General features: G+C 57.4%; 2 protein-coding genes across 2 annotated transcripts in view; one reads left to right on the top strand and one right to left on the bottom strand.

The window, feature by feature from the left end:
- Positions 1–9,633, top strand: part of DDX31 (DEAD-box helicase 31) — a 72,541-nt gene extending 62,908 nt beyond the window's left edge. Inside the window, exon 21 of the mRNA XM_042912126.1 lies at positions 7,384–9,633. Within this exon, the coding sequence (XP_042768060.1) occupies positions 7,384–7,609 (226 nt within the window). The 3' untranslated portion in view covers positions 7,610–9,633. The remainder of the gene's footprint in view (positions 1–7,383) is intronic.
- Positions 9,634–12,878: 3,245 nt separating this feature from the next.
- Positions 12,879–19,531, bottom strand: BARHL1 (BarH like homeobox 1). Its single transcript, XM_042913943.1, has 3 exons — positions 19,066–19,531; positions 14,861–15,083; positions 12,879–13,238 (listed from the first exon to the last, which is right to left on the bottom strand). The coding sequence occupies exons 1-3, from the start codon at positions 19,529–19,531 to the stop codon at positions 12,944–12,946; spliced, it is 984 nt and encodes a 327-aa protein (XP_042769877.1). The 3' UTR covers positions 12,879–12,943.
- Positions 19,532–26,088: the final 6,557 nt, after the last annotated feature.

The raw sequence follows: 26,088 nt of genomic DNA, 5'->3' as shown, positions 1-26,088 counted from the left end.
TGTGCAGAAGGGTTCCGGACATGTAGCCCGGTGCGGAGCCTGGGGTGGCTGCTCGGTAAATGCTGCTTTCTCCCGCCCCCCCTGGGACTCCCCCTCTCTGAGTCTGTAAGAGGGGTGAGCGCTTATGGGAAATCTTCCCGAGGGCTCCCGCCACAGTCTGCCCTTGACCTGCCTGTTGCATGGCTCCTGGGTCCTGAAGGCCTCTGCTCCAGGCCTCCCAGCCGTGGGTGCTCGCCACCTGCACAGGGGGGACTCGGCTCCCCGTTAGAGCTGCTGAAGTTGAGCCCCCATGGACCACTTTCATTTTCCACTCTGTGGTCTCTGTGAGATTCTAATGCTGAATGTGCATGATATGCAAACAAAAATACAAGGTGTTGTTATCGTTGATCAAAGCCGTCCCTGGTCCACATGACACGTGTCGGGTATCTGATGATGGCTCCTTATCTCCTGCCTCTCCTCTTTTCCATACTGTTAATAACAATAACAGTCAACGCTGGATGGGGGCTTTCACAACAGGCACTGTGAGAAGCACCTCGATTCATTAGTTCCCTGAATCCTTTTGAGAGTGAGCAGACTGGCCCGGGGAGAGATGGGGCCTTGGCCAGACTCAGCCCCACAGCCCGTGCAGGACGGCCCCGGGGTCCTCCCGGTCAGAGGGGCTGGCTCCGCCCTGCGGCGCCAGCATCCCCAGCTGCTCGTCCGTCACCGTCCGTCCTCTGGGCGGCTCTTCTCCCAGCCGGGGTTCTTTTCCAAATCCGGGTCATGGAACTACCCAAACGTGCAGGAGAGACGGACCAGCACAGAAGAGGAGAGCGATCACATCTATTGGCCTGTTAACGGTAGGAGCAGGGACCGCGGCTACCACTCACACGGGGCTCAGCACCGGCCTGGCTCCCTCAGTGCGACGAGCACCCTGGCCTCCTGGCTCCAGGCCTCCCGCATTGTTGGCATCTGGGCCGTCCTGGGGCTCAGGTTGAAACTGGCCAACCGAGTCCCTGTTTGTTTGCACGTGTGAGAGTTCAAACCGCCCAGCTGCTCTGCCTCAAGAGGACGGTGCACGTGCCCCGGTGTTGTTCACCCTTTAGCCAAGGCCTGTCCCTTTGGCCTGCCAGGGTGTTGCAGGTGTTCTGTCGTCCAGGGTGTCCGCTGTCCCTGCAGGCTGCTTTTCATCTGCCGATGTGACAAATATGCCTCATAATACCATCCAAGACAGCGATCATGTCAAACAGGACGGGCCCACAGGGCTGAGCTCTGGGGTCTGGTGCTGAAATGCTGTCCCCAGCTTATCAGTCTCAGGCAGCACATTTAGGATGTAGTCAGACCGGTTACAGACACACCTGACTGTTTCCATGCCCACTCGGTATTTCTCCATCGTCATATTTTCACCGAGAATTAAAACGTGTCAAGCACTCGGTCATGCCCGTTAGGCCTGTAGGTGGAGGCACTTTCTGACATGGGGGGGAACCTAAGCTTGGAGAGAGCTGTTGACTCCACGGGGACATCGGCTAGGCATGGCCACCCTGCCTGGTGATGTCCGGGCCCAAGTCCTGCCAGAGCTGTTCTAACGGTTTCTGCCACTTGGGCAAATAATCTTGAGGTTCCCGTCCAATTCTGGGATTCTCATTTCTCTCTTCCCTTTTAGGCCTCTGCTACCTCTGAACATTATCTCTGTCCTCTCTTTCATTGTGCGTGCTCTGCCGGGCAGCAAAATCGATCATGACGTCGATGTATTGATTGCCTGTGACCTGCGTGGCCTGGCAGCATGCCTGCCCTCAGCCCAGGGCTCAGAGCTCTTTTCTGCTTTTCACTGGGTCTTGTTCTTGGACGTAAGGCGGAAACCCGCTTTTTATCAATCTCTGTGTCCACAGAGTCACTCTCGGGTACTTTTCTGCAGTGACCGTGCGCCACAGCATGGCTCACCTGGGGTAGGGCGTCTTCTGGGGCCCCGGTAGTCTTACCGAAGCTAACGTTGGTCTGGTCCTAGGAAATCACAAAAAAAAGCGCCCTTGAGACGGTCCGCCCGCCAGCTTACATCTCTGCCGAAACAGAACCCACGGGTTAAAGGAGGCTTGATGCAGCTGCTTTTTCCTTCAGTGACCGTGAAAGGCTTGATAGTGTGTGGGCTGAATTACCACCCGCACTAGCGGGTTCCTTCCCTGAGCTGCTCCGTTGCACCGCAGGGACTGCCTGTCAGATTCTCCTTGGAGTTGTGTGCGACTCTGTCATCCGAGAGCCACCAGAACCCCACTCAGACACTGCTGCCTTTCCTTCACCCGTGAGGGCGAGGCGGGAACAGGGAAGCTTTTGAGGCTGCCTCAGGCCTTCTGAAAGCATCGCTGTCTCCTACTGGCATCGCTTAGGACCCAGGCTTTCCTTCCAGTTGGGGGGCTTGCTTCCCTCAGTCCTTGGTGTGGGGGGGGGCAGGGGGGGTGCTCTCACTGTGTCCCTAGGTCATTTGCTTACATGCAGAAAGAATCCTTCAGATCAGAGAATAAGTACATTTTACTACTACTCAGTCTGTCTGTTTCTGTCTTAAGAGAAAACTCTCACACAAAATCAAACAAAAAGCGAAAAGCAAAGAGGTTTTGATAAGTAAAAGTTAAAAGACTTGGATATTTTGGCATAGGGCAAAATTCGACCGTTTGATTTTTTTCCCTATAACAAATACACTGTTCTTTATGGTCATAAAAATAATACATGTTCATTGTAAAAATTCAGGAAATAGAGAAAAGCTTAAAAATCACCTGTCAGCCCACAATCCAAGTTAACCTTGAGTCACAGTTTTTATACCCTGCAGACTTCCACGGCGAGTATACTTCTATGGGCTTCTTGGTGTCCGTGATGGAATTGAACAAATCGTGTGATTTTCTTTAAACTGCCGTTTCTCACCTAAGTTAATTCAACCTTCACTTTTCAGTTGCACTCCATCAGGGCCGCCAAGAGTCTTTGAGATTTTGAGATAACATGAACATTGTCTTGGCATAAAAACGTCTTGTGCAGGAGGCTTGCTTCTGGTTTTGGTGGAAACCTAACAGCGTGGCGGTTAAGTACACGAATCACGGGGTCAGATTTCCGGGACTGGAGTCCCTGCTCTTCCGTCACTGGTTTGTGACCCTGGGCGCCACCTCCCTCCCCTGTGTCTCTGTTCCTTCACCAGTAACGTGGGGGTGCTAACCGTAGCCGTTTCGTGGGGTTGGGGTGAAGTAGACGAGTTAAACACCTGTCCAGTGCCGAGAACAGCGCCACGGGAGTGTCGGCAGGAGAATCATCATGGAGGTCAGTGGCCAGTTTGAAAGACTGACTTGTTGTATCTTTAAGTCCCTTCACCGCCCCCGTCAGTGGAATTTGCTCACGTGTTGTTTCGATGTATTTGGTAGATCTCTTCAGTGTTGGCCACTGTCATTCTCATCATCTCTTCGAGTGTCACCTACAGGAAGTGTTCTCAGCATCAGAAAGAGTCACAGGGGTGCGTTTCAAGTCCTGGGGAGCAGATTTATGGTCCAGTGACTATTGTGGATAACTGTTGGGAAGGAATAGTTAAACCAGAATAAAATCTAGATGGAATTACGGAAGGCAGTAGCAGACTAAAGAAAAATGTGCTTGAACATTTTTTTTGTTTATTTATTTGGGGGGGCGGGGGGGGACGAGCATGAGCAGGGGAGAGGTGGGCAGAGGGGAAGAGAGAGAATCCAAGCAGTCTCCACGCCGTCAGCGCAGAGCCCGATTCAGGGCTCCATGCCGTGAACCGTGAGATCATGACCTGACCTGAAATCAGGAGTTGGACACTTAGCCGACTGAGCCACCCAGGCGCCCCTGCCTGTACGTTTTTAAACGCTAGCATGAGGAAGGCTTCTAAGCGTGATCCTAAAGCTGTAAAACTTCGTAAAAGAAAATACCGATTGACCTGACAGTACATAAATTAAAGAAGGTAAAGTGAAAAACTCTGTCCTGTAAGAGGATGCCATGAGCACAATCCTGAGCTGGGGCGGCTTCCTACCTGGGGTAGCCTTCTGTGAATCTGTCCGTAAAGGTGCGAGAAGGTCCTGAGGCCCCTCTTCTGCAGTGGTCACCCTAGTGGGCATATTGATTTACTAATTAGGCTGTGATTTCACCTTATTGGCAGTGAAAGTGGCATCTGCCCATCCTGCAGGGTAATCCAGCCTGGTAACCAAGGGGGGTTATTCAGCCTTCACTACAAGGGAGTTCCCTGTGGTTAGATAAACTGATCTGTTGCTTGGTAACTGCGGGATTACTCTGGTGGACTGGGAAGTCCATTTGAGAGGGGTTTGAGTATTTGGAGGGCAAGGAGGGCAAGAAAGTTGGCAAGTCCCTGGGAGAAGTGCAGCTTGGCAGGAGAAGGAGTCGAGAGGCCACATGCGCCCAGCGCGGGCCTGGGTTTAGAACGTTCCACCTTCCCATCTGTACTTTGCCTTCTCGGCACTGGGCCTCAGAACAAAGGAACAGCAGACAGCCAGCTGGGTCCTGTTGCTCCCACAGCAGTGGGGAAAACCCTGCGGGGTCGACCCTGAGGTTCGGGTCCTGGGGAGGTGGTCTGGGTCTGAAAGACGAAACCCCGCTTGCCCTCTGGACCACCAGGAGCCTCGGAGCTTGGGTTTGGGTCCCAGGTCGAAAGTACGTTGCCTAGAAGGAGATGCTAAGATAGGACGTTTTGCGCTCAGAAGCTGAAGGCGGGCAGGACCATCTCCCAGATGCACTTCCAACGAGTCCCCCCCACCACGGTGTGGACCCGAAGGTCCTTAATAACCGTGCTGCACCTGCCGGGCAGGAGGGACCTGGCACTGCCCGGGACCCAGCTGTATGTGTCTGGGGAGGGACGGGGACGGAAGGGCGCCCGTGTGGTGCCCCCGCCGGTGTGGTCTCCCGCACTGTCCCTCCGGCCCCGTCTGCAGGACCGCCAGCCTCGCCTGAGCCTGCGAGGGTGCCGCTCCGGCTGTCTGTGCCTGCTCTGTCGGCAGTTAGGGTATCAATCGCCCCGATCAGGTTCTGGTTATTTATTTTGCTTTAGCGGTGGCAGGAGCAGTCACAGAGCCGATGCTGGGGAGGATATTTTGACTGAAATTTTGCATATTTTGAAACTCGGGTTGTTAGATTTAAAATTATACACATTGTGAGTACCTGGCTTCAAACGGGGAAGAGGAAGCATTTCTTCCTGTCAGAACCTTCTCACTCCGTCTGTCATGTAACCCGACTAAAAATAAACTACAAGCACGAGAACTGGCAGCCTTCAGTTTGGAACAAGTTTAGTGCCCTCAGCTGCAGGCCTGGCTCCCGCCGCCTCCCAGCCACGCGCCAGCCCCCCCCCCCCCCGAGGTGCGGCCCCCTCCACCGGGCACAGCAGGGTGCACGGTCCACCACCCCGGGGAGTTAGGACGAGTGCCCTGCAGGAGAAGGGGGTGCAGCCCCAAATGCCCCGGCCTGGGCATCAAGGGCCCCCGGGGTCAGGCCTGGCTCCCGTGTGGCCTTGGAGAGCCTCTCGGTTGGCACCTCCGGACCTCAGTTTCCTCATTTTTAACTGATTGACCGAAATCCACATGCCAGCCACCCGCTAGCCGCCTGTGCGTCTCTAATCCTTCCAGCACCTGTGAGCTTTGTTCTCAGTATCTTCCCCTTTGTTCAGGTGAGGAGACCGAGCGGAGAGCCTGAGCTGTGTCATTCGGCCTCCTCCGTCGTCAGCTCTCCTCTTGGTCCCCACTTGCCCCTTACTCCTCTGTCATCCAGGTGCTGCCCCCACCGTCCCCCTGCCACATTCTCATGTGAGCACAGAACTCCCCCGTGTCTGGCCGTGGTTCTCTGCCACCCTGGCTCCTGCCAGATCTTCCTAAGTGTTTGTCCCTGGACCCGCAGCCTGCTGGGAGGAGCGTAGGCCTGAGTCCATCCGACCTGTGTTTGCATCTCCGCTGCTGCACCTACGAGCTCGATGGTCTTGGGCAAAGTACTTAACGCTCCTCCAGAATAGTTTCCTTGTCTGTGAAACGAGGGCGCTGTCATACCTCCCTTGTCCGGTGGACGGCATGACTGTGGAACCCCGAAAGTACTTCCTTGTTTGCTCCCAATCTCGCAGGGCCCTGTCACTGACGCATCCGTGCACCCTTATGACAAAGTCTTACCCTTAACGTATTCTCAGACCTTTGTTCCCAACAAAGGGTGACCGTGTTTTTCCCTGTGCGTCCTGGTAGAAAACCATGCTAGGCCTGCCGCACCGTTGCTTGAGCCCCGCCCTGTGGAGGAATTCGGTGTAATTGCCTTAGCCTGGTCCAGCGCTGTCACAGGACTCCGCCACCTTTCCTGCCAGCTCAGGAGCGCAGTAGTGATCCCGTTGCTAATTCTGGAGTTTTCAAGGAGTTCCGTTCTATCTTGAGCACAACTTTAGTCCACTTGAGCTCCGACGATTACCAAGAAAATGCTGTAACTATACGTTGCAGAGGGCGACGTGTGCCTTTTGCAAGAACCCTAAGACCCCGCTGTCGGGAGTTGAGGGAATGGCCGGCATAGCAGTGTGGGTTCAGTGGTATGGCTCTCTTGTTCTTATTTGGGTTAAAATCCTGTCCTGGGAAACGTTTGCTCTTAGACATTCATAATCATTCTTCCTGTGTACAGTTGAACTTCTACCAATTTCTCCCTCTGATCTTCTGATCAAATGGTGAGGCTGCTGTCTCTTGAAAACAGTTACTGGTATTCAACGCCTGAAATTGATTTTCAGCCTTTTGCACTTTCCTCGTGGGTTGGGGCAGGGAGCCCTCCCTCTCGCTCCGCACCCATGCCCGTGGTCGGTGGAGAGCGGTGGGTCTGGCAGATGCCGTCCCGTCTGCCCATGCAGACCCTGGGTTTGGGGTTTTCAAGGTCAAAAATATCTACAGGAGGCTCTTCAGTCAGCGAAGAGGTGTCTGCGACCGACACCCCACCCCCGGGCGCTTGTGTGGGCCCCGTCAGGAGGAGGCTTTGACCTACACGGGGCTTACTTGCCCAGAGTTGCTGGCCGGCTTTCGCCCGCTGCATGTTGTTGAGTTTCAAGGCGGGTTTTTCCCCCCATCCTTTGGCAAACTGCTGTATCATACACTTTGTTTGCCATCAGAGTGTGAGTGCGTATCGTTCTTTTTTTTCCGTGAAAACAACACAGAACAAAGCCTCACTTTTAAAAATGCCATGATATTTTGCCACCGTTATGAAAATCTGTCAGCACCGTATCTAATCTTCTGGTGCATAGAATATCAAAACAAGCACTATTGAAGGGATTGTACTTCTGTTAATACAAAAATGTCAGTTCCACAGTCTCGGAACCAGCTGCTACCAGCCTCTTTCCAAATGGGAAAGAAAAAAATAATAAAGTTTCCTTTCCCCCCTCTGCTGTGTTACTTTCTTCAGGCCTGACCTTCGTAAGAAGACCCGGGGTAAACACCGCCTTGCTGAAATCCTGCGTTCAGAATACTCAAGTGGGATTGAGGCCAGCGTCGCCAAGGTCAAAAAGCAAAACAAACACGCGGTGCCCGGCAGCCAGCCATGCAGAGCCATCCGCACCGGGCGCCCAGCCTCGGCCGTGGGAAAACAGAAGAAGCGCCCTCCGTGCAACGGAAAAACCCAGAGAGACTGACCGGGGGCCGAGACTTCCCAAAAAAGTTTTTCGCTTTTTTGTTTTCAACTCTGCCTCCACAGGCCTGGGGCTTGGGGTGGATCCTGGAGGCCCGGAGACCCGGGCTGACGGCCCTGTTCTTGTCAGGAGCATTGTGGGAAAGCCTGGTGCCGTCCCCGCCCCCCCCCCCCCCCTTGCCCTGAAGACAAGCCCCTGACCCAGAGAAGCCAGGCCCTTATCCCGTGGGGGGCGGGGGTCAGCAGAGTGTAGACCAGCCAAGCAGTGCACCAGAGCCGCACCCTCCCCCCCACCCGCAGCCTCCAGCAAGAGCCTGGTGGTGTGAGTGGCAGCGGGAGGGCCGCGTCCTGCCTCCTGGTGACCGTGTTCCGAAGGTGTCTCCAAGTTTTACTTTAGTTGCCCCATCAACACATTGCTTAACACGAATTTTATAAAACAACGTTTTTAAAACCGGGATGCAGTTTGCTAAAGAAGAGGGTAAAGGTCAACACGTTTTCTCGATGTACAAGTGCTTTGTTCAGAGGGCTGACTGGTTTTGGCCGGAAGCCTCCGGGTCCGTCCGCAGACAGCTCCAGGCCCCACGTCGCATTCGCGTGCCCGGCCGCCTCTTCTATGTCCACGGGAAACTTCCTGTCTCGTGGCTGATGGATTTACTGGTGCCTTCTTTATTTATTTATGCTTTTTACTGTTGCCTTTTTATTCTTTGCCTTTGAAGTCAAAAGGCACCAGTCTCCTGAGCATTTTCTCCCATCGAGTCCCATCTTGCCTTCAAGTCTGGGGTCCGGGGGTCCTTGTAGCGTGGCCCGGGTCACAGCTGCCCCTCCCCCACTGTGTTGCCCCGGAGGTTTGAAAGGGCCCCCCCCGCCCCCCCCCCCCCCGGGGCGGACAGGTTGCCAGATTTGGACGCGGGGATTCCAGAGGCGTCCGAAGGAGAAGGGCCAGAGCTCAGCACCTCTGTGCCGGGAGGTGCTTTGTTCTCTACACCTTCTCGGGATTCCTCGTCTTCCAACTCCTGTGATGGATGATGAGGCCCCCACTTCAGTAACCAACCCTCCAGATGCACAGGAACAAAGCGGCCAGGAGCGGATGAGAGTGCTGCGAGATGGGCCGTCTGCAGGGTCCACAGAGGGGCCAGCGTCCTTGCCTCCGACCCTCTCTGGCAGTGGAGGGTAGCTCGCACCGACACCAGAGGCCCCAGGGAGAGGGCGAGTGTGAGTCCAGTGAGCACTAATCTTCTGCGGGAGGGAAAATATGACCTCACGAGGGCTGTCACATACGAATTCTTAGGGACGGTTGGTGAAGTTTCTAACAACAACAGTAATAATAAAGCCTTGTAGCACTTGTCAAGCGGACTTGGGGAAATCTGCCACCTTTCTTTTATTTCCGTGTGTAATGGGTCACATGATTTGGATGAGAAAAGGAGGGATCAAACTTTACAGACAAAACCCAGCTGTGTGAGAAACAGGATTAAAGGCAGTGATTGGGGAGGATCAAAGAGAAGCCCTGCTTCCCCCACCCCCCATGCACTCATTCCTCCAGAGGTCGACTGGGCCCTGCATTCCTGGGGGGGGGGGGGGCGTGCGTGCGGGAACCTTCCCGGCAGAGGGTGTAAGGGACTAGAATTTAGAGATGGAACTTCAGCCTAATTTGCAAACACTTAGGTGAGGGTTTCTTGCCATAGATGCTTTGTGGGCCCCTTTCTAAGTAGAATCAATATATTACCCCCAGTTAATAAAGAAACACGGATTTAACAGATTTAGGGTTAATATTATCTAAATTTAAATAACCTTAAAATAAATCTCTTTCTCCTATTATGGCTCTTGACAGATTATACGTTTCAGGCATCAATTAGGCAAAGCTTTAGCCTAATTCCACTGTACATATTCTAATTTTGTGCGTATTGTTAATCGTCCCTCTTTTTCTGATTTCCCAAACTTTCCCATTTCTCTGTGTCGCAGCCTGATCCCCGCATTGGAAGTCACGGAGAATTTGGACATCTCATGGAGTGTTGCAGCCGAAAGCCTTTTCCCCCCGTGGGCTTGTCGGATGCTTGTTCTGCACCCCAAACCCCTTCATGTTTGCAGCTCTTAGCGGGTTGCCATTCTTCAGAGGGGCTTCCGTTCTCACCCACCGAAGGGCAAAGAGCCCTTGGCGAGTGATTAAGTCAGTGCTGATGCAAGGCACACAGCCTCTTCCACTCTTGGAGAAGCAAAGAGCCAACCAGAGCTCAGCAAAGGACATTTGGACAAAGCCCAGTGGGTTCCTTTGATCTTTTTCTTCTTCTTCTTTAGCGAAGGGAGGTGAGATTTAGGGAAGAGGGGAGTAAATGAGAGCCCCTTAATGCAGGTACATCCCAAGCCGCTAGTGACCTTGCTAGTTAGCAGTGCGGCCCTCTACATGAAGTGAGGGAAAGCCATTAGAATCCAAGCATCGGTTCCACGAGACAGAAATTTAAAGCTTTTCCACTGGACAAGTGGCCCTGCCTGAAAAGGGCACCTAACGGGTCTTGTTAAATTGCCCGAGTGACCATCTCACCTTCTCTCTTAATCTGCTCCGCCATGAGAACAATTCAGAACGAGACCTGCCGGGGGCGAGGGGGTGCAGTGGGGCACCCGCAGAACCAGCTAGACTCTTCAAAACTGTCCCGAGAATCCTCGTAACAAGGCTCACAGGGCAATCTCAACTTCCTTTAAACTTTGCCGCCCCTACCCTGTGGAGCCTGGGTTTCCGAGGGGCTGGGGCGGGTCGCCGCTGGAGCAGAGAAGACGCCTCCCGGGAGCCTCTCCTATTGTTCTGCCCGCCGGGGGTCTCCCCGCTGCTCCTTCTTTGTGTTTCCAAAAAGAGTCCACCCAGCCCCGGGGTTGGGAACCGAGAAGCCAATTTAGCCTCCGAAGCGGATGAAAGCAGAAACCCACCTCACCGCAAAGGTTGTAGTTATTATGACAGATGGGAAGTGCAGGACAATCTAAGATATTGTAATTATAAACTTGTCGGGAAGCCTTGTTCTTCATTAATGTAAGATATGAAGTCGCCTCTGAGGTACAAGGACAATTACACAGCTGAGAATGTGTCTCGGTTTACACTGCCGCTGTGTAAATGTAAGAGGGTGGTTGCTCTGCTCTGCCTCCTTCACTTTCACAAAATGAAAAGCACACCAGTGCAAGTTGTCCTTTGATAGATTTTTAATATGATTTTAAAGAGTTTTGTTTGGTCTCATTCTTATTCAATGAGATTAATTTAAAGCACTTATCCCCTGGGCTTAAGTCAATCCATGTAGGATTTGGGCTGGGTTTGTTGCATGGGGGGTTTTGTTTGCAGGAGGCTATGAGAGACTCCTTTCCCACTTCATTAACCCTGAGTTGGGGACAGTCTCCCCTCGCCCCCCACCACAGCCAGAGCTGGGGATTTACCAACCCCCATTCACATGCAAAAGAACTCGAAAGCCGAGAGGCTCCTTGACTTAATTAGCTGCTGTGCATTTTGCAAAAACTAGAATAATACCCTCACCGTCCCGGGAAAGAAAAGCAGTGGTGTGAGGGCGTTGGGGCGGGTGGGGAGGGGGCAGGAAACAGTAGCAGGGTCCCGAGGGGTGGGGGAAGCAGTTTGAACATGCCCCCCACCCCTCCCCCAGGAGGCCGCCCTCTCCCAGAGCGATCCTGCCACAACTGGAGGGGGGCTCGGCTTTGCTGGCCCCAAAACTTCCCAGCCCTGGGCCTGTCCTCTGTCCCGAGTCCGAGCTGCAGGTGGTGGGCGGCAGGGGAGCACCTGCGCCCACCTCCCCAGGGAGGGAACGGCTTCAGGAGGTGACCTTGGCCCTCTGAACGTGAACTGGAGGCCTCGAGTCTGGCTGGAGCCTTAAACCCCCTCCCCTGAGATCCCGGAGCCGCCGGCTGGGGCACGGGGCAGACGCGGGGATTTGGCTCCCCTCTCTGGGGCTCATCTTCGTGCTCCCTCCCGGGGTAGAGGGGGAAAGATACAGGATTACCGCTGTGGCGTCAGGCTCCCAGCGAAGGCTCGACGGGTCCTGCCGGCGCAGGGGCCGGAGCCGCCTGGGCGCCCGCGAGCGTCCGGAGCCCGAGTGCGACCGGGGCGCGGGGCGGAGGGGGCCGATGGGGTGGTTGGGGAGGCGGGGGTTGGGGGGGGGGGGGAATAGCCTCGGAGCCCATCTGTCGGCCCCGCGCCCAGCGGGCCGGTCACCAGCTGCCGGCGCCCTTGTTGCGGCCAGATGAGCCGGCTCAGCGAGGGCACCGCAGCCCGGCCCGCAGCCGAGCGAGCCCAGGCTCCGACCCCCGCTCCGGCCCCCGGGACCGGCTGGGAGCAAGCTAGGAACCAGATGGAGAGGAAGGGGGTGGGGAGGGGGGCGCGGGGAGCCGCGGGCTCGCCTCACTGTAGACACGGGAAGACTGAGGCTCGGGGTGGGGGTGGGGGTGGGGGTGGGGGTTGGGGGGAGGCCCCTGCCCGCGGACCCCCAACGAGTCCGGCCCCGGGCCCCTGCCCCCCGACCATGGCGCCAAGGAAGAGAGGAGGACAAAAATATTTCCTTGGTGAGGGTGGAAGGAGGCCGGGTCCCGGGAGGGGAAAGTGGTTCTTAAGGAGGGGTGGGAAAGAAGGGCTGAGCGCGGACAGGCGCGTGGTCATTTGTAAGAAGTTTATTTCGACATTTAAAAAAAAGAGAGAGAGAACCCGAGGGCCTGCCTGCCCCCGGACGGAGGCTGGAGGTGGGGGCTGGGGGTCGGGGCGGTGGGCAAGCCCCCTTGACCCCTTCCTGCCTCGCCTGGGAGGGAAGAGGGCACAGGCCACAGACTCACTGATTCACGGACACGGTCACGGGCTCATGGGTCACGAATAAATAACTTCATATACACTTTGCACACCGTATGTACAGGTCTGCAGCGGGCCGGGCGCTGGGAGGGGGGCTCCACACTCCCCTCCGCCTGGAGGGGTGCGGGGAGAGGGCTGGGTGCACAGCTGGGGCACGGAGGGGGAGCGGGAGAGAGTGCAGCGTCGGGGTCGCCCCCACCTGCTCCCAAGGAGGGGCGGGGGTGGGGGGGGGGAGCGCCTTGGGGAGCCGGCCGGGGGTGGGGGCCTGTATGTACACCCGGCGAGTGGAGGCGTGGAAGTGGCTCCCTGGTGGCGTGGCCGGGACAGAGCACGCCGAGGAGGGTCAGGGAGGCTCAGTCCGGGTCCGGGCCGCAGCAGACTTGGCATCTGGCCCTTCGGGGGACTCCAGGGAGGGCCGGCCAGGGGGCCCCCGGGGAAGGGGCGTGGAAACCCCGCGCCCGGGGAGCGGCAGGCGGCAGGGGCCCACGCAGAGCCCCGGGGAGGCGGGCGGGCGCTTCACCGAGGCTGAGCGGCGCGCGGGAGGACGCCGGCCAGCGGGGGCAGCGGCGGGGGCGGCTCGCTGGCGCCCTGGAGTCCGTGGATGAGGATGCGGGGCACCAGAGGTCTCTGCAGGGCGGGCGGCGGCGCGCTGGGCCCGCGGTACAGATACAGGGCGGCGCCGGGATCCAGGTTGGAAACTAGACTCTGCGGGTAGAAATAAGGCGACGGGAACATCCGCTGGAGCGCTGAGTAATTGCCCGCCTCCGCCAGCAGCTCCAACCCGACTGCCGTCTGTCGCTTCCATTTAGTCCTGGGGACCGAAATAAACGCGGACGGCGGGGTCAGGGCTGGGGCGGCCCCAGCCCCCTGCCCCTCGCGAGTGCCCGGCCCAGAGCGCCTGCGGGGAGGCCAAGAGGGATCGCCCGAATTGGTTACTAAATAACATTTGTAATTTGCAAATAAATAATTCTCCCGTGTTCCGCGCATCGGCTCCTTTCATCTTCCACCGGGCCTTCCGTGGTATTAACCCTATTTTACAGATATGAAAACTGAGGCCTGGGCCGTTTAAGAGCTGGTCTCCAAAGACGTAGAGCCCGGGCTGGCTGACCCCAAAGACCGGATTGTCACCTCACTACACTGTGCTCCGGGGATGCAGGGGCCCCTTGGAGTTGGGTGTTGGGGCTCCAACACTGAGGAAGGCGACCACCAGGGAGAGGATGGTGGGGGCCGGAGCGTGGACCGCAGAAGCCGGTCCGCTAGCCGTGGAGAGGGGCGCGCGGCTGCAAACACCGCGAGGCGCGAGGCGGTGGTGATTCTGACACCCTCTTGGCCACACCGGCTGCCCCCAGATCCGAGGCCTGGGAGGAGCCCCGCAGCGGACTGTGTGGCCCCGAATTCAGAGACCACCAGCCGAGTGTCCGCCGGGGGCTTAGGGGAGGCAAGGAAGTCGAGGCCATGCTGGTTCATTGCCTGAGCTTCAGCCGGGACCCCTGGGTGCACCTGGCCGGCGAGGCTGGCCCAGCCGGCCATGGGCCCACCGAGGCTGGCTCAGCCACACCAACCGCGTTTCCCTCCCTGAATTATTCATCATCATCATAATTGTGTAATTACTGTAACGGGCCTTAATTATTGATGCCCGGAGCAGTAATCGGTATTTATTATTAATGGGGAGACGTGTTCTGAGGCTTGTTTATGGAAAGCACCACTCCAGCCTCCACTGAGTGTGTGAGCGTGAGTGAGGGTGTGTGTGACTGTATGAGCTGTGTCAGTGTGTGTGTGTGTGTGTGAGTGTTTTCATCCTGTGCATGTATGGTGGAGGGAGGTTAGGAAACGCCAATCTCCCAGTCACCCTGTCCCCAAGGAGCCAGAGCTGGGTCTGTCCCTTCCTTGGGTTTCAGGACGGGAAAAGCTGCGGAGGCCAGAAGAGCCCCCCCCCCCGCCCCGCCCCACCCGGAGAGCTCAGACAGTGCCGGACACCCACATCAGGGCTCCCCACTAGTTCCTCCCTGCCCCTAAACCCGTTCTGGACACGGAGGCCATCACCCCTCCCCAGGCCTGGCACTCCCACTGGGGGAGCTCAACGGCCCCAGTGTGGGCTAAGGCTGGCACCCGGGGCAGTCATCAGGACTCTGGCTGGCGGGTGCCGGCAGGCCTTAGGCCTCTCTGCTGGCCCGTGTGTCTGTCCTCCTGTTCTGGGGCGGGGCGGGGGGGGGGGATGCCCGGGCACTGGAGACCAGTGCAGTTCTGGTGCCCTCCCTCACTGTGAACTTGGGGCAAGGCCTTCTCCCCTGGAGGCCTCAGTTTCCTTACTTTTGCTGAATAAGGAAAGCTCGGGGGCCCTCCCAGCGTCGCGCCGTGGACTGGTGGGTCCCATGGAGGGGCAGTTAGGAAAGGAGGCCCTTTGCGCCCCCCACCCCCACAGCCAGGCCTCACCTGCGGTTCTGGTACCAGGTCTTGACCTGCGTGTCGGTGAGGTTGAGCGAAGCGGCGAGCTCCATGCGGTCCTGCACGCTCAGGTATTTCTGCCTCTCGAAGCTGCGCTCCAGCTGCGCCAGCTGATGGTCGGTGAAGGCCGTGCGGGCCTTGCGCGGCTTCTTCAGGCGCACAGGGGGGCTGTCCCGGGAGCTGGAGATCTCGCGGTCGCCCTCCTCCTTCACTGCGGAGACACAGCGGCGCGTCAGGGCCCGGCCTCGCCGCCTGCCCGCCGGCGCCCTCCCGCCCCAGCCGGGGGGCCCCCGCCGGCCCGCGTAAACGCGGCTCCCGGCCGCCGCGGTCCCGCCGCACTCCAGCGCGTGGGCCCGCGGCAAAGCCGCTGTTAGGCGGGACCTCCGGGGCCCCGAAACCAGGCCGTGAACCCTGGCGGAGGAGGAGGACGGATACCTCCGGGCACAAATGACCCAGAGCGAGGGACCAGGAGAACTCGACTCGCTCGCTCTCCGCCGCGCTCCCTGGAGGGATAAACGGAATAACCGTGATGGAGCCGAGCGACCGGCTGGAGCCGCCGCGGGGAGAAGGGGAGGGTTTGCAGCGGGTAGCTGCTTAGGTGCGCGCTCAGGGGTGCGGGTCTGGGCCCCGCAGCTGCACCCCGATCTTCTGGCCGCGTGCGGACCAGGAAGGGAGGAAGCCGAGGGCCGGAATGTGGGGAGAAAAACCCGCGTGGAGAGACAAAAACCTGTTCGGCCCGCCGCGAATCGTTGTCCTAGGAAATAAATTATTGTCCGCACATCTCGCCTGGCCCTGCCGGACGCGAATCCGTAGCGATCGCTTCCGCCGTCCCTAAGCCACCTACAAACCGCGCGTTGGAGGGCGGAGCGCGGGGCGCCGGAGCCGGGAGCGCGAGGCGCTTGGAAAATTACGCGGCGCGTTCGCCCCTCAGATGCGCGCGTCGCCGTGGTCCGAGTTTCCTTGTCCCTACGACGCCCGCTGTCGTGTGTTTCCGCCCCTCGATCGGGACACCCCGGCAGGGTCTCCCCCGCTCCGAAGGCCCAAGAATGGAACGGACAAGGCGGTTTCTTTTATCCCCCAGGCACCTTGGTTCTGGGTCGACGGCACCGAAAACGCACACTCGGTAGAGCCAACTCTGTGATCTCCCTCCTTCTCTCCCTAAAGTGACCCTACAACCCAAAGACCGTGTCCCCCAGACTGGCTGCGCCAGCTGGGGCTTCCCCCTCGTTTTCTCTGTTTTCTTTTATGGTGAGTTTCATTGTGCCTGGCGTTTGCAGTGACAGGGTTCAGCTGAATGCAAGTTGATTTCTCTCTGTAGGAAACAATAATCCGGTTAATTGAGCCACTAGGGAGGGAGACTTTTCAACCGGAAAGGCAGAGGTTCTGGGCCGGGGAGGGCCCGGGCCCTGGGTACTGGAAGGGAGGCGGGCAGGCAAGCAGGGAGAGCGACTGGCTCCCGAGAAACCGGCCGTTGCCTCCCTCCCTCCGGCCTCCACCAGACTCCTTGCCCCCCCCGCCCCTGAGTTGAGGCCACCCTGGGGCATGGCCACCTCAGGAGGTGTGTTGGGGTGGGCGAAATTTGGGTTCTGTCTGTGCCCGAAGGTAAAGTTGAAACAAATGTGAGGAAACAATTATTCAAATCTCAAAATCGAAATCGTGGAAACCTTACTTTTTGATGGAAATGCCCGGACTATGAAAATCCCCAACTTCTTGGGGCTGAGGTGGGGTGTGTGTGTGTGTGGGGGGGGGGTTGTTGAATTTGTGATGTCAGGAAGAACGGGGTGGATACCCGGGCTTTCCTCTAATCCCTCTTTGGCACCGGCTGGAGCCTTTGGGTCCGCACTCTGTGCCTCTCAGCCTCAGCCTCCAGAACAGTCTCAGCCCAATGGGACCCTGAACTCTGGTCTGGAAGCCGCATCTCAGTGCCCCAGAATTCCAGGCCCAGCCTACTCGGAGCAAGGCACGGGCTTGATTTCTCCACGGACATTGGCTCCAACAGGCAGGACCTAGCGGCAGACCGCCTTACTTCAAAGCCTGGTCTCAGTTCCTTTCAGCGTGGTGTTTGAGGAGCCTTTGATGCCGAAAACTCAGGATGGAACAGACCTTCCCTCTGTACCCTTCTTGGAAGAAATTATTCTTAGCATGGAAGGTGGATGGTAGTCGAATTGTTTAGATGCCCAGCCCGGCTGGCTGCTGTGCTCGGTGTGTACGTCTCTCAGCAAGGTTTCCCAACGCGGGCCCTGAAAAACTCACCTCCACGTTGGAGAACCGCTCTAGACATTGTCTTAGAGCATGTTTCCACTTTCTTGTTCGCCCTGGAGCTTTGTAAGTGCAAAGACAGCAGTGCCTGGGGTGGGGGTGGGGGTGGGGGTGGGGATGGGCAGGGGTGAGGGAGAACTTCACCCCCCCCCCTCCTCTGCTCCAAACCTATTTAAGTGATATGTGGATAGCCGGCCCTCATCGCCTCCCTGATCAGATATCATCAGGGACAGGAGAAGAAAATTGATATTCCAATTATCTTAAACGAAATCTCAAAATCCCACCTACAGGCAACGAAATAAAAGGAGGCAATAGCCAAGCTATCTTTGACCCCCACCAGCAGCAGGATTCTTGCCCCTTACTCTAACCATAAAGCTGGGGTGTTGTTGGGAATTATAAATAATAAACTACGATGTTATAAATATATATTTACGTTGGTTGCCTACCTCCCCCCCCCCCCACCTCCTGTCTTTCTCCCAGGCAAGTTTTCTTTGCCTCTCTTAAACAGGCCCCAGGGGGAGGGGCAAGGGTCACTGGGCCACATGCCTCTGGACCTCCTTTCTGGGTTCTCCAGCCCAACCAGCCCTTTTTCTAGGCATGGCTGGCCCGGGGAAGCTGAAGGAGACTGGGCAGTTTCTGTGGGGAAGTGGGGGGCAGTGGGATGTGGAGTCGGGCCCCAAATGGGTTTTGGTTTGTGATCAGGGCTCGTCCAGAAATGAATTCTTAGTTGGGAGGAGAGTGTTCAATGAGCTTCCCTTAAATTCATATCAAGACTGAGTAGAAATCAGGTACAGCAGGTGCAGGGCTCCTCATACAATAAAGAGGTTGCTTGTATTAGGGAAGGTTTGTCTCACGAAAAGGTTCCCAGAATTGATCGTAAGACTGAAAGAGCCCCACCAGACTCTAGTTTTCTGCTGGATGGGGGACACAGGGCTTTCTCCCTTGACACTCTGAGACTCCTTCCCCTCCTGCCTTCTGACCTCTTCCTAGAAAGAATTTTGCACCCCTGGCCTCACCAAGGTGGTGGCTGGGGGGTGAGAAACAAAATGAGGGGCTCTTTCCTTTCTTTCGTCTTTCCTCCCTTCCTTCCCTCTTTCCTCTTAATCCCAATCTCCACTTCCTGGTCAAGAGGGGACGTAAAAGAACCCACGACAACAAAAAGATTCGCAGAAGGTAAAAAGGCGAGCAAAGGGGCCCCAACCCCAATAGAGGGGAAGTGGGGCTGGTCACTTGGGAGTCTCTGGGTCCCATACACAAGCTGAAGTTGGATGCACTTGAAATCAAATTCAGTGAGAACCATGGGGTGGGCGCAGGGTCCTCCCCTCTCGACCAGACCTCTGAACCCACCAGCCACCCGGCTGCTGTTTCTACTTTGAAGTGAGCCTTTCTTTTGCACGATTCCCAGGGCCCACATCACACTGGGCCCCGGTGGGAGGGGAACTCAGTTTCCCGCCTGGAAGTTCATATTAAAGGGGGGAAATGCTGATTGTTCTTAAGGCTCCACCTGAAATGTCCTGCCAGGCTTTCACTCTTATAAAAGGCTGTTCAAACAGAACCCTTTGGATTTGCCATTGCTTCGGCAAGATTCTTTTTCCCAGAGAACCGCTAGCCTGAGAGGAACCTGTTCCCGCCCGCCAGTGCCGCTGGAAAAGTGGTCCCAGGTGAAGTTTAGAAAGTTGGTTTTGTGCATTTTGCAGACTCTCTCCTGGGGCACACAGTATCCCTCTTCTGCTTTCTCCGCCCGACTCTTTTTGCTCAAAGGCATAGCCATGGGGCCAGCTCAAAGGTTCAGACAAGACCAAAAGGTTCAGCCTGAGCCCCGGGGAACTCCAAGTGAGCACGTACATATCCCTGTGCGTGTTTAGAGATATAGCAGTTCTTAGAAATGTAGCATGCCACCCCCCCCCCCAAGGCTTCTCCTCCCGTTTTCTTACCTTTATACTCAGAGTCCGATGAGGCGTTGCTGCCACTTTTGTCCAGCTTGTCTCTAAAGTCCTCCCCAGCCTTGGCCACAAGACGGCCCCCAGGCTCAGGGGCGGCCGGCTGCCCGCTGCTAGAGTAGGGTGCACAGGCCGCTAGTGGTTTGCAGTCGGCAAGGATGTCCCTGATCAGAAAGGAGGAGGTCACGGTGCGCGACTGGGCTGGGGCCGAGAGCTGCCCAGGCTGCAGGTGAGAGTCCAAACCTGGGCCTGATGCCCCGCCAGGCCGCGGGGTGCCCGTCTCCAGACAGTCCCTTCCTGGTGAGGCTGGTGAAGAGCAGTCGCTGCTGCTCTCCGAGCGCGGACTCAGCTCCAGGGGCGAGCGGCAGTCCCCAAGCAAGGGGTCCCCCTTGGGAAGGGCGGGGCTGGCCGCACGGTGGGAGAGAATGGAGTCGATCCCAAAGCCATTGGAGCCTTCCATAGCCAAGCTGCGACCTGTCCTCCCCAAAAGCTCCCCACCCACCCCCAACCCCAGCCACCGCTGCCCCTGCCCCTAGCTGCGGGCTGGCATGGGGAAGGCGGGCAGGGAGCCTGCGGGCACCTTGGACGGAGTTCAGCCTTGGGGGAGCCGGGGAGCTCTGGGCCAACCTCCTCTGCGCATTAGATCCAAAAGGGCTCAGCGCGTCTTCTGCAGCATCGCGCCGAGCTGCCGAGCCGAGGGGGGGTGGTGGGAGTGTCAGGGAGGAATGGGAGGGAGGGTGCGCCAAGTTGGGGAGAGCAAAGGGGGAGATGGACGGCCTGAGCGCCCCTTTGGCACAGAAGAGACGCGAGGATGTTGGAATCTAAATAAAGAACGGCGTAAAAAAAAAATCCAAACCGCACGCTTCCTCCAGGCTAGCAGTGGCCGAGGGCAGCGGGGTCAGAAGCGCGGATGGCTGCGGAGCCGCGCTACCAGCCGGCCGAACGGAGCGCACCTGGAGGCGTCAGCACCGCGGATAGCGGCGGCGGCGGCGGCGGCCCGCGGCGCATGACGCTCCACCTGGCCAGGGAGGTCCTGTCGCCGCGCTCCCTCCGCTCCGGGGGCCCGTCAGCACCGAGGACAGCGCCTCCGGCTCCGCGGTTGCAGCTCTCAGCGCGTCCTCCGCGCGCGCCTTCGCCTCCCCCCCTTCCTTTAAAAAATGAACTTGTGTCACTTTTACTTTGGGGCTGGGTTTTTTTTTTTTTTGTTTCTTTTTTTTTTTTCGTTGTGTTGTGTTTTTTTTTTTTTTTTAAAGGGGACTCGCCCACGTGTCCCCGGAGTGATGACGCTGATTGGCTCCGGCCGATTTTGGGGGTGATGTCACGGCTCCGCAAGCCGCTGCCCGATTCCCTTTCAGTTTGATTAAAAGAGACACTGAATTAATTACAGCACAGACCCAACTGTTTACCGGCGATTTCCACACGGTTTGCTTTCATTAGGCCGGTGATGAGGCTCCTAATGAGGGTGATTAGCCGAGGGGGGCACGGGCTGGCGGGGAGGGGTCCGAAGCCGGCTGCCGCTGCCGGTGGGTCGGGATGGGAGGTTTTTTAAAGTTTTCCCCTACCCTCTTCTACAGTTATTCAAATTACTCGTCCGTGGGGCTGTCAGAGATCCTTTCTCCACAACCACCCCCCCCAACGGCCCGCGTTTTTCTTCCTCCAGAGAGAGAAAGGGACTAAACCCAGTAGAGAAGGAAGCGTGTGTGTGTGTGTGTGTGAGTGTGTGTGTGTGTGTAAACCCTAATCTGGTGTGGGGAAGAGATTTCGGTTTAAGACACATTGTTTCGGGGCGCTTCCGTTGGGCTCTAGATGTTTCCCGCCTAGGACTTTTGCAGCCCTCTATCTGCTCTCTTTGGACCCCGCGGGCCTGGCAGGGCTTTGGGAAAGCCTGGTGTCAGCCCGGAAACGGGGCGGCAGGATGGTTTCGTTGCGGGGCGAGAGCGGAGAACGTGGGAAGATCCTGCCTGGGACATCGGAGACCCCGAGAAATGTGTGTGGCCCCAGGGAAGCAGCGCCCCGAGCAAAGAAGGCAGGGACCCCGACCCGGCCTGGTGTCCCGGGGGCACCGCACCGGCTGTTTTTGTGCCTCCTAACAAGGACGCGAAAGAGCTTCCCAGGGCGAGTGTAGACGTCTGCAAACGGCTTCTTTACTCCGCGCGCAGCTGGAGCTTGCCCCGGGATGTGTTTTCAAGGCAGCGCTGGAAACACTGTCTTTTCATTGTGAATAACGCGCCCCCTCGCCCTCTCCACTGCCCCAGCCGCGGTGCTCCAGTTAGGCGCCCTTCAGGGGTTGGCCTCCGGTGTCGGGGCCCAGGGCGGCGGGCAGATCTGAAGGGCGTGCGGGGCCTGGGTCCCCTTGGCACGGCCCCAGGGATCGCGACCCGGGTCTGTGGTCGAGGGCGGAGAGAGCCGAGCTGGCGCGCCTGCAGCCGGCCCCGCGGGCCCGAGGCGCCCTTCGCCAGCTCCGCGCCGGGAGCCCGGCCTGCCCCGCGGGCCTGCGAACGGCCGTTTCCCCTTCCCCACGGGCCCCTGGAAAACTACCCGGACCCGCGTCGGAGACCTCGGGGGAACAGTGAGGCCCCCGCATCCCCCCCAAACCCGAGACTCGGCCCGTGGGAGCCCCGCGCGGCCTGGCGAGCAGAAACTTTCTTCTTCCTCCAGCGAGGTTGGCGGTGGCCTCACGCCTGGCTCCCCGCGCTCTCCCCCTGCGCCCGCCGGCAGATTGGAAGCGGCCTCGCCGCCGGCCGGGCTGGGAGCGAAGACGGGCGGCTCCCCGGGGACCGCGGGCCCCGCTCGGCTGCAAGCTGTCGGGGAGGCGGGAGGGCGGGCGCCGAGGGGCCTCGAGCAGACAGGCCCCCCGCCCCGGCTGGGCCGCGGTTGCAGTGGGCGCCTCCCCGCCGCAGGCCGGCCGGCAGGTCGTTCATTTTCGTTAGGTGGATGGGGAGGGGGACATAAATCACAAGGGCCCGGCAGCCCCCACCTTGGGCCTGGTTCCTGCTCTGGGCGCCTCTGGAGGCTTTTCCACTCCACTCTCTCACCCCACCCCTGCTCTTGGGGCCTAGCGGCTGCATCTCCGGAGCAACCCCACCCCCACCGGGTACTCAAGGTCTCAACTCAGGTCAACAGGATCCCCCACCCTGGGCTTCTTAGAGGGTCAGGCTGCTCCCCAAGGCCCCGATTCATGGACCCCGCCAGGTCATGAGGAAAACACTGTCCTGCTCTGGCCCACAGGTGGGTCTTGAGCGGCCCCTGCCCTGGGCGGATCTGCGTCTGGTAGAGCACGGACCTTTTCTGGCCTCCTGGTCTCAGGCTGGGGTTTGGATCCCGCACCCGGCGAAAACCAAGCCACCGCGAAGCCTTCAGTAGCGCTGGGCACCGCGTCCGCGGGGGGATCGGAGCCACAGCAGGATGTGAGGCGTGCGTGTGCTGTGCGAAAGAAAACCTTTTCCAGTTGAAAAGAACAGCAGGAACCCCAACTTCCCGCAGCCCTGGCGGGCTTCTCAGCACTCCTTGGAGCCCAAGAATAGTTAGCAAGTTGTTAGGGTACCATCATTAGTGTTGCATTATCACGGTCTCTTCTAATATAGAACACGGTAGGCAATTTATTTCATCTGGAATTTTGTCTGACATTCAGCATCTCTCATTAATCTCGTTTTATTCCTATCTGGCTGTTTCCAGCTCCACCACCAGGCCTCCCCCTGTCTCTTTGCCCCATCCCCTCTCTGGCTCTTGCGTGGAGGCCTGTCCAGAGCCCCAGAGGCTTGTGTGTGCTCCCCTGAGTTCTTGGTTAGCTGGGAAGGCACCCAGGAATTGGCATTTGCCTAAGCTTCCCGGGGGAGGGGGGTTCCTGGGGGGATATAAGGGCTTTGAGGTCCAGCAAAGCTGAGTGTGGACCATAACAAGTGACTTAATATCCGAAAGCTCCCTTTACATAGCAGGAAGCAGACCTCTCTCCCTCTCCCCAGCCCAGTCCCCTGCCCTCGGCTGTCTTGGCTCCCCTCCCCCAGGAGGGAGAGGGCCTGGTGGAGGGGCAGGGGGGGCTTCAAGGGAAGTAAAGTGAGGGAGCGTGACAAGGGCACCTTCTCAATGGAGCTCCCAGGACTACTCCGTCTAAACCAAGGGCTGGAGCTCCAGCACCCAGGCTCCCTTTTCTGGATTCCAAACCCACCTCCCCACCCCCCCCCCCCCCCAACTCATGCTCTGTCTCTGTCTCTCTCAAAAATAAACATGAAAAAAAAGTTTATTTATTTTTGAGAGAGACAGAGCATGAGCTGGGGAGGGGCAGAGAGAGAGAGGGAGACACAGGATCCGAAGCAGGCTCCAGGCTCGGAGCCGTCAGCACAGAGCCCGACGCGGGGCTCGGTCCCACGGGCCGTGAGATCATGACCTGAGCCGAAGTTGGACGCTTCACCGACTGAGCCACCCAGGCACCCCTGAGGTTGCTTTAAAAAACAAACAAAACCAACTTCAGCCCCTCCTTGGACCCAGGTCCCAATCCACTTTTCCACAGACAGAGAGATACCCACCGAGAAGGAGCTGTCACTCTTCTCCAGGGGCAGGAAGGACATCATCGGCGCAGACCAGTCTTCAGAAGACCCGAGCTCTGGCCCCGCCCTTACTCTGGACAGAGCATCTCTCTTGCCTGGACCTCAGCTTTCCTTTTGATACAAAGACGTTAAACATCGGAGGTTTGTAGTGAGGGTCACAGGTGGAAGAGGCCCTTGGATGGCAATGAAGCGGCCTGCCTATAGAATCTGCATCCTGCTTCACCTGAAGCTCTTGCCTTGGGTTTGGCCTTGGGTCAGGGATGGGCCTGATTGCTTCCGGGCCTCCGGCCGGGCCACGCTTCTTACCAACTCCTTCTTCCCAGCTTCACCTCTCTCTCCACTGAATGCTACCCGCCCCCAGCATGGAGGAGGGATTGTCCTGGCCACACACGGGGCAGATGTGCCCAAAGCTTGCTGAGAATGATCCTCAGGTCTTCTCGGCTCACAAAGAATTGTGACTTGAATGCCACTCAAGGTTCTGGGTAACTGGGGCTAAGGGCAGGACAGTGTGGCCTGGGAGGGTGCTTGGCCGGATGGACTGCAGCACTGGCTGGATTTGAAGCAGAATCCCGGCTCTAGAGTCCACGCTGGGGCTAAGGTGGGACACGTGAGGTGAGTCGCAGGGATCTTCACTGAAACCACGGCTATTCGGGCCATCAGTGGTTTTGAAATTTTGATTAAAAAAAACATATATATGGCATCAGGGGCGCCTGGGTGGCTCTGTTGGTTAGGTGTCCGACTCTTGATTTCAGCTCAGGTCATGATCTCTCAGTTTGTGGGTTCAAGCCCCGCATAGGGCTCTGCGCTGACAGTGCGGATCCTGCTTGGGATCCTCTTTCTTCCTCTCTCTCTCTCTGCCCCTCCCCTGTGCTAGCTCACACACGCTCTCTCAAAAATAAGTAAGTGAACTTAAAAAAAAAAAAAGGAAGGGTTCAAAAAATATTGCACTAAAGTATTGTTTGTCTTCGTTACGGGGAATTGGGGGGCAGTCCTGTAAATTTTGTGCCTTAGGCAAGGGTCTTATCTGCCTTAGTCCCAGCCGTGGTCCGTGGTCCCAGCCCTGTGCTGTAACCTTGAGCACCTTCGGAGCCGTGTTTTTTTCAGCTGTGAGAGGAGGACGATGTTGGCCACTTTACGTGGTCTTCACGAAGGCTCCGCCCTGGGCTCTGATCCTGGAGAACAGCGGTTATGCAATTCGTGGTCCCAACAACAACCAGAGACTTTTCTCTGGCGGGTTATCTTGTCTCGCTAGCCCCCACCGCAGAGGTCAGCTCCCCTCTTTGCCCAGGGCCTTCCACCTAAAACCTGTCTTTAATGTGGAGTGGGCACGGGACCTGGATGATATAGGCCAGGCCCGGATGCTAATATCTCCCTGCTCTGCAAACAGATGGGTTGGACAAGGATTTGGGCAATTTGTGGGCCGTCAAGGTCACGCTGTTCTCAACCATTTGTGTTGGTTGAGCTCAAAACCCCATGGAGCTCCTGAAACCAGAAAGAGAACATATTCTCTATCTTCCTCTCTTCCTCCTCCCCTCCTTCCCACCTTTGTACCCTCCCCGCTTTTTCTTTCCTTTCCTCCCTCCCTCCCTCCCTCCCTCCCTCCCTTTTATCCTTTTGAGCATACACTCTGGCCTGTGCACCATGCTAGATGCTGGTGATGCCATGGGGAATGTGACAGAAAGGACCCGACTCATGGATCCAACAAGAGCAATGGTGCCCGTCAACCCAGACTTCTTTTCATAGATAATTTCTCATCTGTGGATTCAAATTTAAAAGTTACCGGGGCACCTGGGTGGCTCAGTTGGTGAAGCGTCTGACTTCAGCTCAGGTCATGATCTTGAGGTCTGTGGGTTCGAGCCCTGCGTCGGGCTCTGTGCTGACAGCTTAGAGCCTGGAGCCTGCTTCGGGTTCTGTGTCTCCCTCTCTCTGCCCCTCCTCTGCTCTCTCTCTCTCTCTCTCAAAAATAAATAAACATTGAAAAAAACCTAAAATTTACCTGCATTCAGTCCTAGGAACCTGTGTAAAAAGCCAACCTAGTTTCCTTCCTTCCTTCCTCCCTTCCCTCCTCCCTCCCTTCCTTCCTTCCTTCCTTCTCTCTGTCTTTCTTTCTTCCTTTCATGATTTCAAGCATCAAAGCATTTCCCAAGTACAAAAGAAATGCAGCAAAAAGATTGTTTTGGTCCAAAAAGCCCAATGCGAGAGAAGGTAGCTGTTTGGAAACAGACCTGTCTGGCTTCAGTGAGGTTCACTTGGGCACCTGCACGGCTGGTCTGCTTGCTGCCATGGAGATGTGCCTTCCCTAGACCCCAAACCTGTGATTTCTAAACCAGCACCAGTTGAGGCGCTGGGATGGGTGAACCAAAAAGGCAAACCATCTCTGTCTAGATCCCGGGGCCAACCCTGGAGACTGGGTTTAGATCTATGACCCACCAGTATGGCTTCCCCGTCAGGCTTCTGGCCACCCCCTGCCAGA

This window comes from Panthera leo, chromosome D4 (assembly GCF_018350215.1).
Source record: "Panthera leo isolate Ple1 chromosome D4, P.leo_Ple1_pat1.1, whole genome shotgun sequence".
In the NCBI taxonomy this organism is placed as follows: domain Eukaryota; kingdom Metazoa; phylum Chordata; class Mammalia; order Carnivora; family Felidae; genus Panthera; species Panthera leo.
The sequence above is the reverse complement of the archived record's forward strand: the minus strand, read 5'-3'. Positions and strand labels throughout refer to the sequence as shown.

Excerpts from the sequence above, each read along its gene's own strand:
- BARHL1 (XM_042913943.1), bottom strand. The coding sequence starts at position 19,531 with ATGGAAGGCTCCAATGGCTTTGGGATCGACTCCATTCTCTCCCACCGT. Across the intron at positions 15,084-19,065 it reads ATCGGACTCTGAGTATAAAG|TGAAGGAGGAGGGCGACCGC; the intron begins GTAAGAAAACGG and ends GTGTCTCCGCAG. Across the intron at positions 13,239-14,860 it reads ACCTGGTACCAGAACCGCAG|GACTAAATGGAAGCGACAGA; the intron begins GTGAGGCCTGGC and ends TTCGGTCCCCAG.